The sequence below is a fragment of the Thamnophis sirtalis genome, unplaced genomic scaffold (assembly GCF_051295495.1).
Source record: "Thamnophis sirtalis isolate CommonGarterSnake01/CBP01778 unplaced genomic scaffold, rThaSir2_p1.2 scaffold_2, whole genome shotgun sequence".
Taxonomy (NCBI): Eukaryota; Metazoa; Chordata; class Lepidosauria; order Squamata; family Natricidae; genus Thamnophis; species Thamnophis sirtalis.
Window position 1 is genome coordinate 5,673,310 of NW_028261382.1, and position 26,041 is coordinate 5,699,350.

General features: G+C 45.1%; 1 protein-coding gene across 6 annotated transcripts in view; it reads left to right on the plus strand.

Moving 5' to 3' along the window:
• The window catches only part of CELF6 (CUGBP Elav-like family member 6), a 172,434-nt gene that overhangs the window by 140,547 nt on the left and 5,846 nt on the right, over positions 1–26,041 (plus strand). For 4 of the 6 annotated variants that reach the window (XM_087704094.1, XM_087704095.1, XM_087704098.1 and 1 more), the window contains 8 exons: positions 381–460; positions 11,211–11,354; positions 14,873–15,017; positions 16,400–16,549; positions 17,813–17,875; positions 19,481–19,561; positions 20,587–20,730; positions 22,080–22,236. In XM_087704094.1, the coding sequence (XP_087560220.1) occupies positions 381–460; positions 11,211–11,354; positions 14,873–15,017; positions 16,400–16,549; positions 17,813–17,875; positions 19,481–19,561; positions 20,587–20,730; positions 22,080–22,207 (935 nt within the window). In that variant the 3' untranslated portion in view covers positions 22,208–22,236. The remainder of the gene's footprint in view (positions 1–380; positions 461–11,210; positions 11,355–14,872; positions 15,018–16,399; positions 16,550–17,812; positions 17,876–19,480; positions 19,562–20,586; positions 20,731–22,079; positions 22,237–26,041) is intronic. The other 2 variants (XM_087704096.1, XM_087704097.1) reach the window with 2 other exon arrangements.

Genomic DNA, 26,041 nt, shown 5'->3' on the forward strand with positions numbered 1-26,041 from the left:
TAACCCTAAACCTAACCCTAACGCTAGCCCTAACCCTAAACCTAACCCTAACCCTAAATCTAACCCTAACTCTAAACCTAACCCTAAACTTAACCCTAAACCTAACCCTGAACCTAATCCTAACCCTTACCTTAACTTAAATCACGCTTTTGTGGGCGTGTTTATGATGTCGCAGTTTTCTCACCGCGGTTTTGTCGGCGTGCTTTTGTTGTGCGCGCATCTGTTGGGTCACGGATGGATTTAATCGCTTTTCTGGGTTTGCATGATACCTTGGACCCCTGAATGGCCCAGGGTGATTTCTCGACCTTTTGTTCCAACTGAATTGAAACCCGAACGGAGTTCGAACTGAATCGAACTGAGTTTTTCCTCTCTCCTTCTAGGATGTGCCTTCGTCAAATACGGAAGCCACGCAGAAGCTCAAGCCGCCATTAGCACTCTCCACGGGAGTCAGACCATGCCGGTAAGTGTGGGCCAAAACCCACATCCAGAGAGAGGAACAGCATAGCGTACGACTTCATACACTCAAAAGGGAAAAGTGCGAAGGCACCAATTAGCCACTGGGCAATACCAATAGTTCTCGATGGGACCAGAATTTCCATAGTTCAACAAGGCAGTCAGTAAGGGGTGTGGTGGCCTAGAGGCGGGGCTCTCACCTCACAATCCGGAGGCTGTGAGTTCGATCCCAGGTAGAGGCAGATATTTCTCTCTCTGGGCATAGTGAGAATATATCTGCTGAACAAAACTCCTCATTGGCAACAGGAAGGTCATCCGGATGCTGTGATGGTCGTAAGTGTGAGGGCTCCTTGTAAGTCGCATTTTTCCAGTATCGTCGTAACTTTGAACGGTCGCGAAACAAATGTAAGTTGAGGACTATCGGTGCAGGAGGGACCGCAATCCGAAACGCAGCCCATCCAAAGCCGTAGAATCCATTTGAATTCATCTGCATTGAATTAAAATTATGCGGAATTGCAATTACGTTATCTTAATGTGATTACTCTCCACATATTTAATAATAGCCTCACATATTAAGTTAAGCGTAGGAAAGATTTGCCAGGCATCCGAGTCTCACTGCAGTCAAAATCCCATTCAAGTTCTCTAACGGTATATTTCGCATTTAACTTTCCGATCCTAATCATTCTTTTTTTCCTAAAGCAAGAACGTTTCAATCCTTTTGTACCCTGGACTACTTTAAGCGGGGTCGGGGGGAATAACGCATTTAAAGCATCATCTTTTAACAGCCCCATAATCCCTTGCGGGGTGGAGTCTGGGCAACTGAATAGCGCTAGCAGACTGTTTTCATGGCCAGATGCCCTTCCCTGTTGCCAATGCAGAGTTTTGTTCAGCAGATACAGTCTCATTATGCCCAGAGAGAGAAATGTCTAGCTCAGTGGTGAAATGCAATTTTTTTACTACTGGTTCTGTGGGCGTGGCTTGGTAGGCATGGCAGGGGAAGGATACTGCAAAATCTCCATTCCCTCCCCACTCTGGGGCCAGCCAAAGGTGGCATTTGCCAGTCAGTGGAGGGTTCCTGATCTTGTTCACAACTGGTATGCTGTGCATTGGGCCGGGCATCCTAGTTGGGCACGCCACTGCCCTGTGACACCCAGCTGCTCAGTGGAGGTCGCGCAGGTGCCAAACCGGGCACAATCGGCCCGGTCGTGTTATAAACAGCTATGGAACGCGGGTGGGCGGGTGTGCCAAACGAGCCACCGTACCGATACGGCGGCCGCTGCTCCCAGCTACTACCGCTATGGCTGTACTGGGCCATACCACCCAGAACCCACCTCTGTGGCCGGTTCTCCGAACTACTCAAAATTTCTGCTACCGGTTCAGTGGTGGGTTTCAAAAAATTTTGGAACCTCTTCTGTAGGTGTGGCCTGCTTTCCGGGTCCACTGGTGGAACCTCTTCTAACCGGTTCGGTAGATTTGACGAACCGGTTCTACCGAATAGGTGCGAACTGGTAGGAACCCACCTCTGTACCGGTTCTCTAGTCAGAACCGGCTGAATTTCACTCCTGATCTGCCTCTACCTAGGTTCGAACTCACCATCTCCTGATTGCGAGGCGAGAACCCCACCTCCAGGCCAGCGCAACCCTCCAAAGTAATGCATGTAAATTCGTAAAATAAAATAACATTGCTATTGATTGTATCGCAAACGAACCATTTATGCTCAAAAGGTACTTCTGAATTAATCCATGAAATCAATAACAAGGCAATGCCTCCTTGTTTTGCTATAATAATTTTAGAGGGAGAGATTTGTGGAAATTCATTTTTGGGGAGTCTAGTGGTTATGTGTTACTTTGTGGTCCGTAGACATTCTTTTTTTTGAAAATTTTTATTATTTTAATTTTAAAAAACACACAAAAAAAGAATCACCTTGTAGAAAGCGTGTCGATTGGTTACAAATACATTTCGTGCGTGTCTTCCACAGTCCTTACATATACTTCATTCCAATTGAATTGCACATTTTAAATAAGAAAAATTTATGTATTTTACTATCACTGCACCACGATTCTCATTTAATTACAATTATTTAAATGTGCTTTTGTCTAAAATCATTTGTATTGGCATTCATTCGCAATTTCAATAAACCTCCCATAACATGACACCTTTATAACATATTCTGAAACAAAGTCAGTTAATAAGAGATCTAAACGTTGTGGTCCGTATCCATTCTTGGAGGAGAATTTAAGGTTGACCTTGCTGAAGATAAAGGTGTATTTCCCTCACTCCCCCCCCCCCTGCATCCAATTTACAGAGGCCTTGGCATCTATTTACAGGCGAAGGTTAAGACCCTCTCGGATTAGATGGAGGTCAACAGCCAGGCGAGAGAGGAACTTGGTGTTCCTGAAAAGGTTCTTTTCTGGACTTTTGGAGTTAGAGTTTCCAAACTGAATTGAAAGTCAGCAGGCTCAGAATAAACCGGCATTATTTGCTAAGCTGGGGTTGACGGTTTAGAAAGAGGTGCTGGGTGAAAGGTTTCCATCTGTTGGAGGAGCCCAATGGCCAACTTGTCTTAAGAGGAGGAAATACTTGACCTTTCGCCTTCCGTCCCTGCAGCTCCCCCTAATTTCTGCCACCAGCACCCTGAGAATTACCAAGGCTCTCCATAACTGAGAGCAGACTGTTCGTTTTGTCATGGGGGGGTGTGTTTCTCTATAAAGTCCCCGCCAAACCAATCTCTAGAGGTGCTAAAATCCCCATTTACAGCAGTACATGTCCCTTCCTTTTTCACAAGCTTCCTTCCCTCCCATTTCCTTCCTTCTTTCTTACTTTCTCCTTTCTTCCCTCCCATTTCCTTCCTTCCTTCCTTCTTTCTTTCTTTCCTTCCTTCCTTCCTTTACCTCTACCTGTTTTCTTCCTTCCTTCCTTCCTTCTTTTTTCTCTTTTCTTCCCTCCCATTTCCTTTTTTCCTTCCTTCCTTCCTTCTTTCTTTCTTTCTTTCTTTCCTTCCTTCCTCTACTTCTACCCGTTTTCTTCTTTCCTTCCTTCTTTTTCTCCTTTCTTCCCTCCCATTTCCTTTTTTCCTTCTTTCTTTCTTTCCTTCCTTCTTCCTTTCTCTACCTTTACCTCTTTTCTTCTTCTTTCCTCTTTCTCCTTTCTTCCTCCCTTCCTCCCTTCACTTCTAATTCTTTTCTTCCTTTCTTTTTTCCTCTCCCTCTCTTCATATACTGCTACTTCCTTCCACCCATCCTTCCATTTTACCTCTACCTCTTTTCTTCCTTTCTTCCTTCTGTCCTTCCCCCTTCATCTACCTCTCCTTCCTTCCTTCCTCTACCTCTACCTCTTTTCTTCCTTCCTTCCTCTTTCTTCTTCCTTCCCTCCTTCTTTCCTTCCCCTCTACCTTTTTCCTCCTTTCTTCTGTCCTTCCTCCCGCTCCCTTCATCTACCTCTTCTTCCTTCCTTCCTTCCTTCCTTCCTTCCTTCCTTCCTTCCTTCCCCTCTACTCTTTTCTTCTGTCCTCCCTCCCTCATTCTACCTTTACCTACTCTCTTCCTTCTTTTCTTTTCTTTTCCTCACCTTCCCTCTCTCACCCAAACACACATTTTCTCCTCCTTTGTTCCATCACCTGCTAATTTATCATCTGGGTGATTGGATCAGATTCTTGGGGATCAAATCACTTGTTGCAAAAAATAACTCTTTGCTGTTTATTCTAATCAGCAGCTGTGTTCTCCAAGCAGGTGTCAGGAGGTAATTGAATCACCGGCTTGAGAAAACTGCCATTTAATTAACAATGAAGGTCATAGTTCTAAATGAGAGAGAGAGAGAGAGAGAGGCAGGAGGAGGGGGCAGGAAGGCCCCAGGAGTCCTGGTGATTATAGGAGAGGATTGAACCGATCAGCAGTTGCAAGGAGGCTGGGCTGACAATGAACTCCAACAGCCCCAGATGAGGTTGGAGGGGGACAAAGAGTTTGGCTGGAGGAGGGACCGAAGAAAAGAGGGAGAGGGGAAGGAAGGAAGTGGGGACAGCAAGCGAGGGAGGGTGGAAGGACAGAAGAAAGAAAAGAACAAAACAGATCGAGGTATAGCGGAAGGGAGGGAGGGTAGGAGGAAGGAAAAGGAAGCAAGGAGGGTAGGAAGGAAGGAAAGAAGGGAGGGAAGGAAAGAAGTAAGGAGGGAAGGAAGGGAGGAAAGGGAGGGAGAGAGGAAAAGGAACCAAGAAGGGTATGAAGGAAGGAAGGAAGGAAGGAAAGAAGGAAGGAAGGAAGGAAAGAGAGGGAGGGAGGGAGGAAAAGGAAGCAAGGAGGGAAAGAGGGTAGGAAGGAAGGAAGGAAGGATTTATGATTTACGATTTACGATTTTATTGTATTTCTATGCCGCCCTATTCCCAGAGGGACTCAGGGTGGCTCACAAATCAAGTCGGGGGGGGGGGGGGGGGCGGAACAAACAGAAAAAAAAGAAAAACAATGGACAACACAACACCACAATTTTAAAAACAATCAACAGGAAGGAAGGAAGGAAGGAAGGAAGGAAGGAAGGAAGGAAGGAAGGAAGGAAGAAAGAAAGAAAGAAGGAAATAAAGGGAGGGAGGAAAAGGAGGGTAGTAAGGAAGGAAAGAAGGAGGGAAAGAAGGAAGGAAGGGGAGGAAGGAAAAAGAAGCAAGGAGGGAAGGAAGGGAAGGAGGAAAGGGGGAAGGAAGGAAGGAATGAAAGAAGGAAGGAAGCAAGGAGGGACAGAGCGTAGGTAGGAAAGAAAGAAGGAGGGAAGGAGTTAATGAAAGAGGGAGGAAAGGAGGGAGGAAAAGGAAGCAAGGAGGGTAGGAAGGAAAGAAGCAGGGAAGGAAGGAAGGAAAGAAGGAGGAAAGGAATGAATGAAAGGGAGGGAGGGAAGGAGGGTAGGAAGGAAAGAAGCAGGGAAGAAAGAAAGGAAGGAAAGAAAGAAGGAAGCAGGGACAGAGGGTAGGTAGGAAGGAAAGAAGCAGGAAAGGAAGGAAGGAAGGAAGGAAGGAAGGAAGGAAGGAAGGAAGGAAGGAAGGAAGGAAGGAAGGCTTCATCTATTGACTGTTGACATCCAAAACAGAAGACAAATTTTCAAAGGCCCCAAGCAATCATCCCAGCTTCTCAGAAGAGCCCATCCCAAAGCAGAAGTCCTTCAGACATCTTCGGACTATCCGGAAGATTATAACTCCCCAAGTCTAAGGGGGTAGAAAGGGGGAACTCTCAAGTGTAATCAGGATCACTCTGTTTGTCGTGAAACTTAAGTGTAAATGAGGCCCCAAATTATTATTATTATTATTTTTTTAAAAATCAATCCTGGCCCTGGGGAAAAGAAATAACACGCCCGGATCCTGGGATTAAAAAATGCATTTCAGGAAATGGTCGGTGCAAGGATTAGCCCGTTTATCTCCAAGCTTCTCTCGGCCCCCAAAACAGACGGTGGCCGTTTCATTACAGGCACAAAATCAATCCCGTCCCTTGTAAATAAAGATAAGGCTTGTTTTCTTAAATAAGGCTAGTTAGCTGGAACCCATGGAGAGCCAATTCTGGCTGAGATAGCGGGAGTCTCCCATCAATTGTTTCCATGGTCACGACGGGCCAGGCAGAAAAGCTCGGAATCCTGGGGATTTTTGCAAATCTCAGGTCCAGAATCTCTTGTGGGCAGTAGAATTGGGGGACCAGCAGGAGTGAAATGCTACCGGTTCGGACCGGTTTACCCGGATCCATAGTTTTAAAACATGCTACCGGTTAAGACGAACCGGTAGTTCTGACGATCAGCTGTGTGACAATCAGCTGTGCCCCCCGGGAAAGCAAGATGCCCCCCCCCCAATTCCCTCTCTATGTCCCAATGCCATGTTTATGTTCTGACTAAACAGAGTGTCTTTGCGGTCTTTTTCTTAAAACATGCACAGGCACAAATACAAATCAATAAATGTATTAAATCCTTTAAAAGAAAGAAAGAAAGAAAGAAAGAAAGAAAGAAAGAAAGAAAGAAAGAAAGAAAGAAAGAAAGAAAGAAAGAAAGAAGAGGGAGGGAAGGAAAGAAAGAAAGAAAGAAAGAAAGAAAGAGGGAGGGAGGGAGGGAAGGAAAGAAAGAAAGAAAGAAAGAAAGAAAGAAAGAAAGAATTAAAGAAAGAAAGAAAAGAAAAGAAAAGAAAGAAAAGAAAGAAAGAAACAACCTTGAATATCCATGTTAAAGCCATTCCTTCCAGGGACAAGTGAATTTAGAGGGTTGGACTAGAAGACCTCCAAGGTCCCTTCCAACTCTGTTATTCTATTTTATTCTATTCTATTCATTTTCTACTATTCTATTCTATATTCTATTCATTTTCTATATTCTATTCATTTTCTATATTCTATTCTATTTTATTCTATATTCTATTCTATTCATTTTCTATATTTTATTCTATTCATTTTCTATATTCTATTCTATTTTATTCTATTCTATTCATTTCCTATATTCTATTCATTTTCTATATTCTATTCTATTCTATATTCTATTCTATTCATTTTCTATATTCTATTCTATTTTATTCTATTCCGTTCATTTTCTATATTCTATTCTATTCATTTCCTATATTCTATTCATTTCTTATATTCTATTCATTTTCTATATTCTATTCTATTCATTTTCTATATTCTATTTTATTTTATTCTATTCTATTCATTTTCTATATTCTATTCTATTCATTTCCTATATTCTATTCATTTTCTATATTCTATTCTATTTTATTCTATTCTATTCATTTTCTATATTCTATTCTATCCATTTCCTATATTCTATTCATTTCTTATATTCTATTCATTTTCTATATTCTATTCTATATTCTATTCTATTCTATTCATTTTCTATATTCTATTTTATTTTATTCTATTCTATTCATTTTCTATATTCTATTCATTTCCTATATTCTATTCATTTTCTATATTCTATTCTATTTTATTCTATTCTATTCATTTTCTATATTCTGTTCTATTTTATTCTATTCTGTTCATTTTTCTATATTCTATTCTATTTGTCTGAAACGGCGTAGGGTTTCCTGCCAGAGTAGGAGGTTGGACTAGAAGACCTCCAAGATCCCTTCCAACTCTTGTTATTCTAGTCTATTCTATTCTCATCGGCATACATCAAAATGAATTCTTTTGTTGTTGTTGTTGTTGTTGTTGCACATGGGCTCTGGAAATTGAAGACGTGTGGGCAGGAAAGCAGGGTCCACTCTGGATCTGCAGTCTGGCTTGTTTACCAGCGAACCAGCCTTGCGTGAGAGCTTAGTATGATGTAGCAACCGAGACGTGGTGTATTTGCTTCGTGTTTTTATAAGACCCACAGAGGGTCACCGTTCTCGCAGGGCGGGGTGACTCAGGGAGAGGGAATGATCTACTTAAACGGTTGTGCCTAGTGGGGAATGCGGTATTTTCAGGAAATGACAAAGTGTAATCGTAGATCCAGGATCTTAAAACCCAGCTGAGTTTGGTCGCCACGATGTAAAAAAGAAAAAAAAGATTTGGAGACTCTAGAACAGTGTTTCTCAACCTTGGCAACTTGAAGATGTCCGGACTTCAACTCCCAGAATTCCCCAGCCAGCATTCGCGAATGCTGGCTGGGGAATTCTGGGAGTTGAAGTCCGGACATCTTCAAGTTGCCAAGGTTGAGAAACACTGTTCTAGAAAGAGTAACAAGGATAATTAGGGAACTGGAGGCTAAAACAGGCTTCGTATAATCCCCGACCTCTGATCCTTCCAACGCGCCCTAAAAAGTTGACTTTCCCAGCAAGCCAGCCTGGCCTGAACAAAACAAAACAAATTATTGATCATTGTTAATTTTAATTCTATTTTTTAAAAAAACGTTATTGTCAATTCTTATGGGGTTTGTTTGGGATATTCTATTTAACTTTTTAAAAAGCTTTTGTATTATGTGTTTCTTTTAATGTTGTACGGCGCCCTGAGTCCTTGGGAGAAGGGTGGCATATAAATCTAATAAACCTAAACCTAAAACATACAATGAAGGGTTGCTGGAATTGGGTATGTCTAGTTTAATGAAAAGAAGGACTAGGGGGGGACATGATAGCAGGGCCCCAATACTTGAGGGGCTGCCCCAAAGAAGAGGGAGTCAACCTGTTCTCCAAAGCACCTGAGGACAGAACAAGAAGCAACGGGTGGAAACTAATCGAGGAGAGAAGCAACCGATAACCAAGGCGAAATTCCCTGACAGTTAGAACAATTAATCGGTGGAGCAACTTGCCTCCAGAAGCTGTGAATGCTCCAACACTTGAAGGTTTTTTAAGAAAGAGATGGCCATTTGCCCTGGAATGGAATAGGATTTCCAGCTTAAGCAGGGGGGTTGGACTAGAAGACCTCCAAGGTCCCTTCCAACTCTTTGTTATTCTGCTAGGTTAGAACATGCATGACGTTTGCTCCGGGTAGTCCTCGACATACAACCACCGTTGGGATCAGAATTTCCATTGCTAGGCAAGATGGTTGTTAAGAGAGTCACGCCCGATTTCACCACCCCTTTTTTAACCACACTGGTTAAGCAAATTGCAGCAATCATTAAATGATTTGTGGGTGGGTGGCTTCCCCCACTGCTCATCTGACCTCCGCTAGGAAGCTCACAAAGGGTGAACATATGACTCTCGGATGTTGCAACTGTTGTGTTGGTGACCAAGAGCCCGGAATTTTGATTGCTTGACCCTGAGGACTTTCTCCCCCACCCTCCAGAATCCTCCAATTGGCATCTTTATTTTATTTTATTTATTTTTTAAAGATTTTTATTCACAAACATGTAAAATACACACACACAAAAATCAGACGTATACCACATTTACACAATACAATACGAACAGGAGTTTCCTGTTCTTTCTAATAGCAATCATCAATCGATACCGCTCACCTTATATTATTTCCCCTTCTATTGTATTTCGTTTGGATTTCTCCATTCTTAACCCTCTTATTTTACTCATAACTATTATTTTTTGAGTTTTGTTATATTCCTTCATTGATTCTTGTTTCTTTCCTCCATCCACCTATACCTCCATTTATCCCATATCTGGTAGAATTCTGATTCTTCTTTTCCCTGGATTTCTTTAGTTAGTTTGTCCATTTCAGCACAGTTCATAACCATTCTTATTATTTCATCTTCGCTTGGAATTAATTTGTTTTTCCATTTCTGGGCAAAGGCAATCCTTGCCGCCGTAATTATATGTAGTATTAAATACTGGATTTCTTTTTTGTATTTCGCAGACATAATTCCTAATAAAAAAAACTTCAGGTTTCCATTCTATTTTAACCCCTGTTATTGCCTCCAGCCAATTTTTGATCCTTTTCCAAAAATTTTTGCCTCCTCACAGGTCCACCATAAATGGTAATATGTTACGTGTATTGATTCGCATTCCCAGCATTTTGGGGAGGTATTTGTTAAGATTTTAGCTAACCTTGTTGGTGCCAGGTGCCATCTGTAAAACATTTTGTACTGGTTTCCCTTGTATGCAACTGATAGTGTCATTTTTAAGTTTGTTCCCCAAAATTTTTCCCATTTGTCTAATTCAACATTATAGCCAAAGTTCTGTGCCCATTTTATCATTTGTTCTTTCACAATTTCCGACCATGAGGACTTTTGTATGTGCAAGGAGCAGTCATCAGCCACTGTTTTCAGTGCTGTCGTGACTTCAATCCAGAGGTGGGTTCCTACCAGTTCGCACCAGTTGGGTAGAACCGGTTCATCAAATCTACCGAACCGGTTAGAAGAGGTTCCACCAGTAGACCAGGAAAGCAGGCCACACCTACAGAAGAGGTTCCAAAAATTTTTGAAACCCACCACTGACACACACACACACAGAGAGAGAGAGAGAGAGAGAGAGAAAGAGAAAGAGAAAGAGAAAGAGAAAGAGAAAGAGAAAGAGAAAGAGAAAGAGAAAGAGAAAGAGAAAGAGAAAGAGAAAGAAAGAAATAACGAAAAAAGAAAGAAAAAGTGAGAGAGATGAAAGAAAAAAAGGAAAAAGGGACAGAGAGACAAAAGGAAGGAGAGAGAGAGAGAGAAAGAGAAAGAGAAAGAGAAAGAAAGGAAGAAAGGAATAACGAAAAAAAGAAAGAAAAAGTGAGAGAGAGATGAAAGAAAAAAAGGAAAAAGGGACAGAGAGACAAAAGGAAGGAGAGAGAGAGAGAAAGAGAAAGAGAAAGAAAGGAAGAAATAAATAACAAAAAAGAAAGAAAAAGTTAGAGAGAGATGAAAGAAAAAAAGGAAAAAGGGACAGAGAGACAAAAGGAAGGAGAGAGAGAGAGAGAGAGAAAGAGAAAGAGAAAGAGAAAGAGAAAGAGAAAGAGAAAGAGAAAGAGAAAGAGAAAGAGAAAGAAAGGAAGAAATAAATAACAAAAGAAAGAAAGAAAAAGTGAGAGAGAGATGAAAGAAAAAAAGGAAAAAGGGACAGAGAGACAAAAGGAAGGAGAGAGAGAGAGAGAGAGAACACATGGCCAGCAAGCCACTCCCACAAAGGAGGCCACACCCACAGAGTAGGTTCAAAAAAAATTTGAAACCCACCACTGCTTCAAACGGTCCCTAAACCAGTGGTTGTAAGTCAAGGGCTACCTCTAGGAAGAGAAGCTCCCAAGGAAAGGGGCCACCCTAATCTTCAACATTGTTCCTCTCTATTGCAACTGCCTCCCCCCCCCATGAGATTCATTTGCAAGACTCCTCCGTTCGAACCGACGCACCAGCGACGGGTACAATCTGCCCCACTCTCTCTGTTTCTGCCTCTGCTTCTCTCTTCCCTCTGCTAGGGTGCGTCCTCCAGCTTAGTCGTGAAGTTTGCCGACACGGACAAGGAGCGAACTCTGCGGCGAATGCATCAGATGGCCGGGCAGCTGGGCATCTTTAATCCCATGACGATCCAGTTTGGAGCCTACGGAGCATACACACAAGCGGTAGGAGATGCTGGGCACCCCAACAGTAGGGCACCATCATTATTTCCCATAAAGGTGAAGCAGGAACGTTCGGACGAGCAAGCCTCCCTGGTTCTCGCTCTTTCTCCTTAACCTGAAGGGAGGCACCGTTTGACCTAGATCAGGGGGCCAGCAACCTGTGGCTCCCGGAGCTGCATGTGGCTCTTCCATCCCTCTTGCTGCGGCTCCCTGTCACCCGAAATATGTGTCACAACCATGTGCGACGTGCGGTTTATTGAGCTTTCCGACCCTCAGGAGGTCAACCATGGATAAATCTAAGAAAAGAAAAGTTTCAGTAGAAAACAGAACTTTTAATTCAACTACCTATGCTAGTTTTGTGGCCCCTCAGGGAATAGTCAAGCAGGGGAAGGTTTTTGTGGCTCCCGGTGTTTTCTTTTGTGGTGGGAAACGGGTCCAAATGGCTCTTTGAGTGTTTAAGGTTGCCGATCCCTGACCTAGATGATTTGGGCTAAGTCTGGAAAAGCAAAGCAGGAACAGTTGTTATATGGGAGATTGCGCCAAACAGCTCAGCTGGAAGGAGAATTTTATCATCAAGCACATCCTTGCTGGAGAAACTAGTGGTGGGCACTGCCCTCCACTGGCCAATGTAAGCTTCTGCATTGCTAACTAGAAAGAGACCAACATTGATGGTCCTTTCCTGGAGATAGAACAAGCATATAGGATACATAAAAAGGCCAGAAAAGTTGGTTCAAATCCCATCTAGGGGGAAAAAAAAAAGATATGCTGATATTTTAGCCATCTCTTCTAAGTTTGTTACTTTTATTGTCCATTCTTGAATAGTAGGCAAACCTTCCTTCTTCCAGTATTGCGCCACCAACAGTCTTGCTGCCGTTATTCATTTCTTATTGGCTACCTTGAGGAGATGGGGTCTCCTTTTGTCATAGGTACTGAGTACGTGTCTCTAAGCGAACTTTAGCTGACCCTTGTGGGACTATTGAACTCTGCGGTTAGGCCCTTGCTTCCTGTTCTTTTGCAAGCTGCAACTCTGCCTATGTGGCTTTTTAATATAGAAGTAAAGGGGCCCCAAGAGGCTGTCCAGCCTGACCCAAGAACATAGATTGCGTGCATTTGCGGACGATTTGGTTATAACATTAACCCAACTGCAGGAATCTAGTAAGGTTTTAATGAATATGATTAATCAATATGGCCAAGTATCCGGATTTAAAATAAATTTAGGGGAAACAAAGTTGCTAGTTAAAAATATGAACACGAATCAAAGGGAAGAATTAGAAGGAATGACAGGATGTGAAATAGTTAAAAAGGTTAAATATCTAGGAGTCGACATCTCAACCTCAAATGGGAAACTATACAAGTATAATTATGAGCCACTATGGCGTAGCATACAGACAAGAGATGAAAAATTGGGAAAAATTACAATTATCCTTGTTGGGAAGGACTCTTGTGAGACTATTGAACTCTGTGGTTAGGCCCTTGCTTCCTGTTCTTTTGCAAGCTGCACCTCTGCCTAGGTGGCTTTTGAATATAGAAGTCAAGGGGCCCCCGAGAGGCTGTCCAGTCTGACCCAGTAGGTTTCACACTTAATGTCCAAATCTCACTTTGCGTCCTACTTTAGAAGGAAGTAGACCTCAAGGTGGGAAGATGAAGGTAGCCTTCGTCTGTTCTCTACTCCAATCCCCAAGATAGCATGGCTGGAAAACAGAGGTTCCAGAAGTTCTAGAATATCTGGAGGAACATGGGTTCTCCACCCTGGCTTTAGCACTCTCGGCTGGTTAGGATGGACTTTCTTTTCGTGGCTCGCTGCGAGAGTTGATGAAAGAAGTTACTCTGTAGGTGCTTTTCAAAAGGCAGGTAGCCTTTCCCTCGAAGACGTTTTGCTTCTCATCCAAGAAGCTTCTTCCGTTGCTTCAGAACTGGAGAAGGTTCTTGGATGAGAAGGAACATGTCTTCAGAAGGAAAAAAAAAACCTAACAAAGTTCAGTTGCCTTTTGAAAAGCACCTTTGGGACAACCATGGATGATTGAGAATCTCCATAGACGTTGATGAAAGAAGCTACATCAAGGCTGTTGTCCATCTGAAGACCTCATTTCAATATCCCTTGATGTTCTAGGCTGTATCAACAGAGGGATAGAATGAAGATCACGTGAAGGGTTAATACCACTTTATAATGTCTTGGTAAAGCCACACTTGGAATGCTGCATTCAGTTTTGGTCACCACGATGTAGAAAAGATGTGGAGACTCTAGAAAGAGGGCAGAGAAGAGCAAGAAAGAGGATTAGGGGACTGGAGGCTAAAACACATGAAGAACGGTTGCAGGAACTGGGTAGGTCTAGTTGAATGAAAAGAAGGACTAGGGGGAGACATGATGGAAGTCTTCCAATACCTCGGGGACTGCCCCAAAGAAGAGGGAGTCAAGCTATTCTCCAAACCACCAGAAGGCAGGACACAAAGCAACGGGTGGAAACTAATCAAGGAGAGATGCAAACTTGAACTAAGGAGAAATTTTCTGACAGTTAGAACAATTAATCCGTGGAACAAGAAGTTGTGGGTGCTCCAACGCTGGAAGTTTTTAATAAGAGAACCATTTGTCTGAAATGTATAAGGTTTCCTGCTTAAGCAGTGGGTTGGACTAGAAGACCTCCAAGGTCCCTTCCAACTCTGTTATTCTATTGATGTAGCAATAGCAGTTAGACTTATATACCGCTTCATAGGGCTTTCAGCCCTCTCTAAACGGTTTACAGAGTCAGCATATTGCCCCCAACAACAATCCGGGTCCTCATTTTACCCACCTCAGAAGGATGGAAGGCTGAGTCAACCCTGAGCCGGTGAGATTTGAACAGCCGAACTGCAGAACTGCAGTCAGCTGAAGTAGCCTGCAGTGCTGCATTTAACCACTGCGCCACCTCGGCTCCTCTTGATGTTAGTCCTCAAGAGGACTAGAGCTTCTTCAAGAAGGCCAAGAGGCCAGTCTCCATCTGGGGGTGGTGGGGAGGATGGGTTCACCACAAAACCGTGCTCAACTAAACTGCGCCCGACTAAACCATGTCGCTGACGTCATCAACAGGGCGACAACAGCGCGGAGACAGAAGCACGCTGTAAACCCTAAACCTAAAATTAACCGCTAAACCTAAACCTAACCCCCCTAACCCTAACCCTAACCCTAACCCTAACCCTAAACCTAACCCTTACCTTAAGTTGAATCGGCTTGCTTTCAAAGCGCTATTTAAAGCGCCCTTCTTTCTCCGCGCTGGCTGTTGTCGCCCTGTTGATGGCGTCAGCGACGCGGTTTAATCAGGCGCGGCTTAGTCGAGCGCGGTTTTGACGGGTCACGGGGAGGATGTACCTTGGAGGTTGTCCCTGAGTAGAAAAAGAAGACCAGTCTTCACCAGCGACGTCCAAACTAACGTTGCCCTTCTTCTCCCCCCCCTCCCCTCTCTCTTCCTTCTCTCCTGTCCTCCCCTTTCTCTCCCTGGCTGTTCTCCTCCCTCCTCTCTCCCCACGTGTCTCCTTCTTTCCTTAAGATAATGCAGCAGCAGGCAGCGCTCATGGCTGCCGCACAAGGAAGTTGCCTCAACCCCATGGCAGCCATCGCGGCGGCACAGATGCAACAAATGGCCGCTTTCAACGTGAGCGGCTTGGTGGCAGCTCCGATGACACCCTCGTCAGGTATGAGAGCTCCCCCTAGGGGATCTTCTTGGGGTAACCAGGAAGAAGAGCCGGATGGAAGTTTTTAATAAGCCTCAGAGCCGGGGGTGAAATGCTAACGGTTCGGGCCGGTTCATCCGAACCGGTAGTAAAAAATACTTTTAAAAAAAGTAATTAAAAAAAAGTTCCGACGAACTTTGGAACTTTTTTTCCTTTACTTTTAAGCATTTTTTTTTACTACAGGTTCTCTGGAAACACGGATTTGTGGGGGGGGGGGGATCCATTTTTGCTCCCAGCAATCTTTCCTGAAGCCTGCTAGGCCAAAAAGAGAGTGTGGGGTTGTTGAGAAAGGAAGGAAAGAAGGAAGGAAGGAAGGAAGGAAGGAAAAAGAAAGGGAAAGAAAGAAAGGGAGGGAGGGAGGGAGGAAAAAAGGAAAGGAAGGAAGGCTGGGTATGTCTAGTCTGATGAAAAGAAGGACCAGGGGAGACATGATAGCAGTCTTCCAATATCTCAGGGGTTGCCACAAAGAAGAGGGAGTCAAGCTATTCTCCAAAGCAACTGAGGGCAGAACAAGAAGCAACAGGTGGAAAAGCAACTTAGAACTAAAGAGAAATTTCCTGACAGTGAAAACAATAAATCAGTGGAACAACTTGCCTCCAGAAGTTGTGAATGCTCCAACGCTGGAAGTTTATAAGAAGAGCTTAGGCAACGATTTATCTGAAATGGCTTCCTGCTTGAGCAGGAGGTTGGACTGGAAGAGTCTACAAGGTCTTTTCCAATTCTGTTATTCATCCTGCAAGACAGAGGTGGGTTCCTACCAGTTCGCACCAGTTCGGTAGAACCGGTTTGTCAAATCTAGCGAACCGGTTAGAAGAGGTTCCACCAGTGGACTCGGAAAGCAGGCCACACCTACAGAAGAGGTTCCAAAAAATTTTGAAACCCACCACTGCCACACACACACACACACACAGACTGACACACACAAAGAAAGAAAGAGAACGAAAGGAAGAAATAAATAAAAAGAAAGAAAAAGAGTGAGAGATGAAAGAAAAAAAGAAAAAGGGACAGAGAGACTATTGCCTATTGCTATTGCCTATTGCTTAAAAGGAAGGAAAGAGAGAGGGGGGGGGAGAAAGAAAACACATGGCCGGCAAGCCACTCCCACTAGGTCACATGGCTGGCAAGCCACTCCCACAAAGCAGGCCACACCCACAGCGTAGGTTCCAAAAAATTTTGAAACCCACCACTGCTGCAAGATTTCTCCAGTTCCAGCAGGAAGCAAACCATATTAGCCATATTCATTCTTCCTTCTTTTCCTTTCCCGCTGGGTCTCAATTTAATGGCTTCCTCTGCCCTAATCCCTTTGCTCTCTTTTTTTTCCTCCTCTCTTTCACGTGCTTCAGGTACAAGCACACCTCCAGGGATCAGCACAGCTCCAGTCCCCAGCATAGCTACCCCCATTGGCGTCAATGGGTTCAGCCCTCTCCCACCACAGACTAACGGGCAGCCAGCATCGGAAACCATTTACACCAATGGGATCCATCCGTACCCAGGTAAGATTTTCGACAAAGAAAGGGACGTCAGGGGCAAAGGTGATGGATCAGGGGTGAAATCCAGCCGGTTCTGACAGCTTCTGAAGAACCGGTGGCAGAAATTTTGAGTAGTTTGGAGAACCAGCAAATGCCACCTCTGGCTGGCGCCACCCCCATCTATTCTCTTGCCTCCCAAGTCCCAGCTTATTGGGAGGAAATGGGGTTTTTACAGTATTCTTCCCCTGGAGTGCGGAGGGAATGGGGATTTTGCAGTATCCTTCCCCCTGGAATGGGGATTTTGCAGTATCCTTCTCCAGGAGTGGGGAGGAAATTGGGATTTTGCAGTATCCTTCCCCTGGAGTGGTTGGGAATGGAGATTTTGCACTATCCTTCCCCCGGAGTGGGAGGAAATGGAGATTTTGCCGTATCCTTCCCCTGGAGTGGGGAGGGAATGAGGATTTGCAGTATCCTCCCCCCTGGAGTGGTTGGGAATGGAGATTTGCAGTATCCTCCCCCCTGGAGTGGGAGGGAATGGAGATTTTGCAGTAACCTTCCCCTGGAGTGGGGAGGGAATGGAGATTTTGCAGTATCCTTCCTCTGGAGTGAGGAGGGAATGGAGATTTTGCAGTATCCTTCCCCAGGAGTGGGGAGGGAATGGGGATTTTGCAGTATCCTTCCCCTGGAGTGGAGAGGGAATGGAGATTTTACAGTATCCTTCCCCTGGAGTGGGGAGGGAATGGGGATTTTGCAGTATCCTTCCCCTGGAGTGGAGAGGGAATGGAGATTTTACAGTATCCTTCCCCTGGAGTGGGGAGGGAATGGGGATTTTACAGTATCCTTCCCCTGGAGTGGGGAGGGAATGGGGATTTTGCAGTATCACTGTGATGGGTGTATATCTGTCTGTGCTAAAGCAGGGAAGAAATGCCCTCTCTCCCAGCCCTGCGAGTCGGTTGAACTACTGGGACTGTGGACTGTAAACAGTGTTTTTTTTTTCTAATGATGCAGTCAAGATAAATAACGATCTTCTTAAAAGGGAGATCCCCTCTTCCTCCAGATGTTGCTAAAAGCCTTCTCCCACTTGCCCGGCATGGGAAAGGAAGGTGGGAGTTGCCACCACATCTGGACGGCTGCAGGTTTTCTCTGCCAGCCTTTTGCAAGTCGAAAGGGGGGACCCACTTCCCCTCCTGGTAGCTTTGATCCCTGATTGCACTGCGCCGACGGGATGGGATGTTCTCCGACGGAGTCTGCTTATTCTCGTCCTTCTTCCTTCTTTTCTCTTCCCAGCTCAAAGTCCCACCGTGGCCGATCCCTTGCAACAAGCCTATGCAGGCATGCAGCACTATGCAGGTCTCAACATTACTTTGGCCCTCTCTTCCCCTCCCCCATCCCCCACCCTCCCCACCCCCGTCCTCCCTGGGTCTCTTCCCCTTGGCTTCGGGCAAGAGCCGAGGTGGCGCAGTGGTTAGAGTGCAGTACTGCAGCCACTTCCGCTGACTGCTATCTGCAGTTCGGCGATTGAAATCTCACCAGCTCAAGGTTGACTCAGCCTTCCATCCTTCCGAGGTGGGTGAAATGAGGACCCAGACTGTGGGGGCGATATGCTGACTCTGTAAACTGCTTAGAGAGGGCTGAAAGCCCTATGAAGCGGTATATAAGTCCAACTGCTATTGCTATCTACCTATTATCTAACTATCTATTATCTATCATCTATCTATCTATCTATCTATCTATCTATCTATCTATCTATCTATCTATCTACCTACCTACCTACCTACCTACCTACCTATTATCTATCTATCTATTATCTCTATCTATCTATTATCTATCTATCTATCTATCTATCTATCTATCTATCTATTATCTATCTATCTATCTATCTATCTATCTATCTATCTATCTATCTATCTATCTGTCTGACTCAGTCTTCCATCCTTCCGAGGTGGGTGAAATGAGGACCCAGACTGTGGGGGCGATATGCTGACTCTGTAAACCGCTTAGAGAGGGCTGAAAGCCCTATGAAGCGGTATATAAGTCCAACTGCTATTGCTATCTACCTATTATCTATCTATCTATTATCTATCATCTATCTATCTATCTATCTATCTATCTATCTATCTATCTATCTATCTATCTATCTATCTATCTATCTATCTATCTATCTATCTATCTGACTCAGCCTTCCATCCTTCCGAGGTGGGTGAAATGAGGACCCAGACTGTGTGGGGGCGATATGCTGACTCTGTAAACCGCTTAGAGAGGGCTGAAAGCCCTATGAAGCGGTATATAAGTCTAACTGCTATTGCTAACTGTTATTGCTTCTGTCCCTTGGCAACCTTTGGGATGCAAACCCAGGGGCGGAGGGAGATGCAACTGATCCGTGGACCACTGGTGGTCCATGAGAAAATCTTGGTGGCCCACAGAAAAAATATTTGCATATTTTTATATTGCAGTAAATCAGGGGGTCCTCAAACTACGGCCCCTGGGACGGATACATGCATTGAACGCTTGTGTTGCTACAGAGAGTCTCCCCCTTTGGGGTCTTCTTGTGTGGGTCAGAGGGGGGCAGAAATTCCAACTTGGGGTCTGCTTCAGCCTCCTGGTGTGGAGCTTTGGGCGAAGGCTGGAGGGAAGCACCGCTGGAGGTGAAGAGCCGGAGGGCCTCGTTCCAGTGGGACTGCATCATGGCCTGGAACTGGCTGACTATCTCAGCCTGCTGAGCCTCCAGGCACCGGCACCTGGCCTTGCACTCCTGCAGGTCTTCCCTCTGCTTGGAAAGCCTATGCTCCTAGTCCTCAGTGAGGTGCTTCTGCTGAGCCTCCTTCTCGGCCAGATCCCACATGATGACACTCACATGGCAGCATGTCCATTGGTTTGGTGTGCCCCTTTCTCCCCATTGAAAGCAGAGACAGTTGTGCTTGCCTGGGGCCTGATCCTCCTGTTTTTGTGTTCTAGCAGCATATCCAGCCGCCTATGCACCAATCAGCCAAGCCTTCCCACAGCAAACTCCCATCATCCCCCAACAACAGAGAGAAGGTAAGGAGGCATGCAAAGGTTGGGTCTCCTGAAGGAGGAGGGGAGAACCCCATTCTGCAAGGCCCACAAGCAGTGGTGGGATTCAGCCAGTGGAAAATTAACCAGTGAAGTCAGAAGTTGTAGGCGCTCCACAGTGGTGGGATTCAAATAATTTAACCACCGGTTCTCTGCCCTAATGAATGGCTGGGTGGGCGTGGCTCAGTGGTCACGTGACTGGGTGGCCGTGGGCCAACTCAACGCCACTCGCTTCAATGGGCGCTTCGCCTTAGCAGTTACAATGTAATAAGGGTTAACGGAAGAGGCAGTTTCTGCAAGCAGGGCAATGAAGATGAGGCTAGAAATAAAACCAGAATGTTTCCTCCCTGCCTTCCTTACAGGATTAGCCCTGTAAAGTGGGGAAAAAACAAAAGGAGATTTCTTCCAACAACCGGTTCTCCGAACTGCTTAGAAAGTTACCAACCGGTTCTCCCGAATAGGTGCGAACCGGCTGAATCCCACCACTGGCCCTCCATCACTGGAGGCTTTTAAGAAGAGACTGGACAAGCGCTTGTCTGAAATGGTATAGGGTCTCCTGCTTCAGTAGGGGGCTGGACTAGAAGACCTCCAAGGTCCCTTCCAGCTCTATTCCGATTAGGTTTCTCAGTAAAATAATAGTAAGTGTACAAGGAAAGAATTTTTAAAAAGTATGCAAACGTTACAGAAGTTAGTCTGCCTTTCAGGAGCAAAGGCAGTATTGTAGATTATGTCGTATGACTGTTGGCCATTTTAACTTAAGGATTCGGTGAATTGAAAATCAATTCATTTGGAAGGCGTCTGAGAGGGGAAGATTTACTTAACCAATCAATGGTGGGGATTAATTACTTTCTAAGTTCATTGACAAAACCCAACCCATTGAGGATTCGAAGGCAACAGCTTACAAGAAAGTTGGTCGATACTCAGTAGCGGGAAGTTGTCTACCCTTGGTCTCTCGTGCTCTTACGCAACATCCTTTCCCCCTCTTTGGTGTCCCTGTGTTGCTCTCCAAGGTCCTGAAGGCTGTAACCTCTTCATTTATCACCTGCCCCAAGAGTTTGGCGATGCAGAACTCATGCAGATGTTTCTGCCGTTCGGAAGCGTCATCTCTGCCAAAGTCTTCGTTGATCGTGCCACCAACCAAAGTAAATGCTTTGGTAAGTTCCTTCAAGGTTCCTTGATGGGTTGGTTTTGATTTCAACTTTTAGACAAGCTGGGCCTTTAGACAAGCTTGAGCCAAGGTGGCACAGTGGTTAGGGTGCAGTACTGCAGGCCACCTCAGCTGACTGTTATCTGCAGTTCGGCGGTTCAAATCTCACCGGCTCGAGGTTGACTCAGCCTTCCATCCTTCCGAGGTGGGTGAAATGAGGACCCGGATTGTTATTGGGGGCGATATGCTGACTCTGTAAACCGCATAGAGAGGGCTGAAAGCCCCATGAAGCGGTATATAAGTCTAACTGCTATTGCTATTGCTATTGGGCCAGTGACGGCGAACCTTTGCAGCACCGAGTGCCAAAACTGGAATGCGCCTGCATGCGCCGGAGCAATGGAAACCCAAAGACCATCTGGCCTCTCTCCTTCTCTTCCTCCCTACCTCCTTTCTTCCCTCTCTCCTTCTCTTCTCTGCTTCCCCTTCCTCTGCTTTCTCCTCTCTCCCCTTTCCACTCCTCCTTTCTCTCCTCCTCTTCCCTACCTCCTTTCTTCCCTCTACTACCCTTCTCTTCTCTACTTCCCCTTCATCTCTCCTTCTCCTCCCTCCCCTTACCACTCCTCATTTCTCTCCTCCTCTTCCCCTCCCCTTTGCCCTCTCTCCTATCCCTCTCTTCTTCCCTTACCTCTCTCCTCTACTTCCCACTCTTCATCTCATTTACTTGGTGTATTTCAGCTTCTGAGCGAGCTCCATTTTATGTTGATGGCGTTTATAATTCTTTTTCAATATGCATATTTAATTGTTCTCCTCTTTTTTTAATTAAAAAGGGGATATAACAGAAAAGTATACATATATAGTCAAAGCACAATGCATGCAGGCTTTTCAAATTCTCTGCACGTCCAAGGTGGCGCAGTGGTTAAAAGCAGCACTGCAGGCTACTGCTAGATCAGCAGGTCAGCGGTTCAAATCTCACCGGCTCAGGGTTGACTCAGCCTTCCATCCTTCCGAGGTGGGTAAAATGAGGACCCAGATTGTTGGGGGCAATATGCTGACTCTCTGTAAACCGCTTAGAGAGGCCTGAAAGGCCTATGAAGCGGTATATAAGTCTACTGCTATTGCTGCTATTGCTATTGCTATTGCTATTCTGTGGGGAGGGGGAAACACTTGTGGCTATGTAGAAATTCTAGGCTGATCCCTCTTTTAACTCCGCCCTCCAGTCCTACCATTTCTTCTCCTACAAACCTATGGAACCCAGAGCCAAGGAATGGGCCCTCTTTCATTTTTTCCTCTTCTAATCCTTCACCCAACCCCCATCACCCCATCTCTAACGTCTTTGGTTGGCGGCTTCTTCCCCAGGTTTCGTCAGTTTTGACAATCCAACTAGTGCCCAGGCAGCCATTCAAGCCATGAACGGCTTCCAGATCGGCATGAAGAGGCTAAAGGTCCAATTAAAGAGGCCAAAAGATGCAAATCGACCCTACTGATCCCCTCTTCACCCCGGCTCGGAAAACAGGTAAGGCATTGGCAGGCGATGCTTCAGCCAGGTAACCCAACTCAGGAAGGTAAAAGCAGAAATCAGCCTTTCCTTCCCAGATAGCAAAAGGGGCAGAAGGACCACCTTCTAATTATGGGTGTCCGTAGCCAACCGGCAATAATGAAAGCCATGCCATCACCATGCCGTGACTTGACTTACCTACTTGGGTCAAGGCTCATCAGGGCACATGTACATTAGGGTGGCAAGCTGAGCTCACCAAGGGCACCAAGTCATTTGGGCCACCATTGCAGTTTGCTAGAGGATCCTTTGGGGAAGTGAAGGCCTGATGGGAAACTTCGCCCCAAAGAGAAACTAGCAAGAGTTGGAGAACCATGAAACGGGTGTCCCGTTTAAGGTGGAGCATCTGAAGGAGTTTGGCGGCTTGAGCCCAGCTATATCTTGGCAGGGAAATACCTCACTTTGTACTTTATACATTAATTTCCTCTTTGGTGAGTTACCTAGAAAGAGGAATCCTTTCTCGGCGGGAGCATGGGAGTGTGTGTTTGTAAAAGAGAGGAAGAGAGGATCTGTGCCCCCCGAGTGCAAGTGCCCATAGAGAGAAGTCCAGAAAGAACTTTCTAGGTGAGAGGAAAGATCTGGCTACTCCACCGTCTGTTGACCTAGCAAATGCCTCTGGGAAGCCCTCCAAGAGGAAATCAGTATAAGAAAAGACCCTTCTGCTATTGATATTCAAGCTCATAACTATCTCTGATACCGTTGGGATTACAATGCCATCATGATTAATGGTCATCAACCTCCTTCTCCTCCATGAATCTCTTCAACGCGTTGAAAAATCCATCCAAGTCGGTTGCCATCACCAATTTTATGGGACTTAATTCCATCTTTTGATGACCTGTTGAGTAACAAAGTTCTCCCCTTTGTCTTACCTAAATCTCCAACCATTCAGTTTCACTCTGGGTTCATCTCATTCATGAGACAGCCCCAGGCCTTCAAAGGGATGTTGGGGGACAACATTGATTCTTACTCTAGCGTAGTTCTTGAATATGTTAGTCCCGTAGGGCTGTGGCTTCTCAACCTTGGCACGTTTAAGACCTGTGGACTTCAACTCCCAGAATTCCCCAGCCAGCTTAGAATTCTGGGAGTTGAAGTCCAGGTGTCTTAAACATACCAAGGTTGACAAACACTTTAGTAAAGGAAAGAGGAGAGCAATGACTTTGTTACTCGGGTTATTACTGCTACGAAGTTAGCACTTATGCAGAGAAACATTTGGGAATAATTTACCGATGGAAATTATTGCTGTATTTCATGTCAGGGTTCCAAATAGCATCCAAAAGTAAATCAGAATCCAAGGAAAAGTATTGCTCGAAGTTCCAATTTATTAAGACAGCCATGTTGGCACATCCGGGGGAAACCCGAATCTGAAAGCTTCCCGGTTTTCCCCACCCAGTCAAAATTCAAGATCTTGCACCCACAAGTCCATCACATGGTCCAGAATCTGCCATGCTTGGCAGTTCCAGCCATCCCATTCGAGTCAGGTGCAGAGGTGCAAAGACAAAGGGTGACCTTGGCTTTCTAGAAAGAATTTTGTTTTGGCTACATCGCATCTCACGCCTGCAATCCCCCCCCCTTCCCATTTTTCCCACCATAGAAAAATGCGTAGTAGAATAATAGAAAGTGTAGAAGGCCAAAGATGCAAAAGAAAAGATGGCTGCAGGCCGGACATTTTAACGAAGGGGAATCAGTTTGGCATAGCTATCCAATGAAGGGGCAAGATCTAGAAGATCTTACCCCCCAAATTTAGCAAGGTTCCTTGGGTGAGAAATTCCAGAACTTGATCTAAGGACACCATGCTGGAAAGCTGTTGGTGAGAAATATTTCCATGCTGTTGCCAAGGCCATAATGGAATACAGGTGGTCATCAGGGAGAAGCTCAGTTTGAGGGAACGTTTAGTTCTACTTTTAACATGCACATAAAGGCGTGCACACATAATATATCGGCACTGATCCACCCTTTCAGGTTTGCGCATTGACAGCTTCACTTCCCTCAGCTACTCCATTGCTCTGTTTTTTTCTCCCAAGTGCCCCTCTTCTTGATTATTGGTGAGCCAGGTCAAATGAAAAGAGGAGGGATGAAATCTGATATGGATGCAACTGATTGTAGATCTGCCTTTAAAGTCTTGTCACTACAGCTCCCTTTTTTACGACCCTACAATCCCTTAATTCAGGGTAGAGTCTGGGCGACTGAACTGGCCATATACCCTTCCTGACACCTACAGGGAGTTCACAGCAATTTTTTTTCCCTTTGCGCCCTAGGAGAGAAACATCTGCCTCCACCTAGGATTGAACTCTCAGCCTTCTGAGTGAGAGGCGTGTGTCTTCCTCACTAGGCCGCCCCACTGCTCATTGTCCTGTCACTATAACGACGTCTTCCATTCCCGAAGGGCCACTGGAAACCCTTCCGTGACATGGAGATACCACACCGACAGGGACTTGTGTCTTCTCTCCCCAATTCCCACCCCTCCAAATCGACTTTAATCTATAGGAATCTACTCCAGGATATCAAGCGGATTGGAAAGAACTTGATCTGACGAAGTGAAAGGGCTTTCCAATGAGATGGGATAAATGTAGGAAAGGATTCCTTGCCGATTCAAGTTACGATCTGGAGAGACGATAGAAGGAAAGAAAACGTTCTCTTGCTCGTAACGTCATCCGACTTCAGATACGACTTCACAGCTCAGGGAATCTGGGGGTTCAAAATAGATATGTGGGTCCAGGCAGCCAACTTTGGCATTCCCGAGCAGCAGAGGGTGTCAGGGTTCCAAATAGCATCCTCAATAAAATAAAAATCCGAGGCTAGAGATTCCTCAAAGTTCCAATTTATTACAAGAGCCATGTTGGCACATCTGGGGAAAACCCGAATCCGAAAGCTTCCAGCTTTTCCCCACCCAGTCGAAAAAGTTCAAGACCCTGAGCTTATCGATCAGAAAGGTCGGCGGTTCGGCATCCATTCGGTGGTTTGAATCCCTTGCATCCCGTAACGGAGTGAGCTCCCGTGACTTGTCCCAGCTTCTGCCACCTTAGTAGTTCGAAAGCACGTAAAAATGCAAGTGGAAAAATAGGAACCACCTTTGGTGGGAAGGTAACAGTGTTCTGTGTGCCTTCGGCGTTGAGTCATGCCAGCCACATGACCACGGAGACGTCTTCGGACAGCGCTGGCTCTTCGGCTTTGAAATGGAGATGAGCAGCGCCCCCTAGAGTTGGGAACGACTAGCACATAACCTTTACCTGGTGCTCTCTGAGCTTGGTGGTTTTCTTGCAGATACTTCATTACCCAATTAGGTAATATCTTCAGTGTACTGATGCTGTTACCTAATAGGATAATAAAATGTCCAAAAGAAAAACACCATACTCAGAGAGGACTAAGCAAATCAACCCTAAACTATAAATATTCTATTCAATTGACAAACCTCCGCTTACGTTAGCCAAGGAAAGCTCACCACAATGTGGGTAAGTAGGGAAGATGCCCAGTTAAGAAGCCTTACTCAAAGGCCAGTGCTAGAGGGTGTTAATAGAAGTGTCATATTTACGATGGGAAAAACACATTTACAACTCAATGTAGAATTCCTCGTGGTAATCTACATATGGCCTCCCTAGAGTTATATTACTGAATTGAGATGAGCAATCATCTCTTTCTTTCTTTTTCTTTCTTTCTTTCTTTCTTTCTTTCTTTCTTTCTTTCTTTTTCTTTCTTTCTCTCTCTCTCTTTCCTTCCTTCTTTCCTTTTTTCCTTCCTCAGGGAATTGCTTTTTTAACCACCCCGTTTG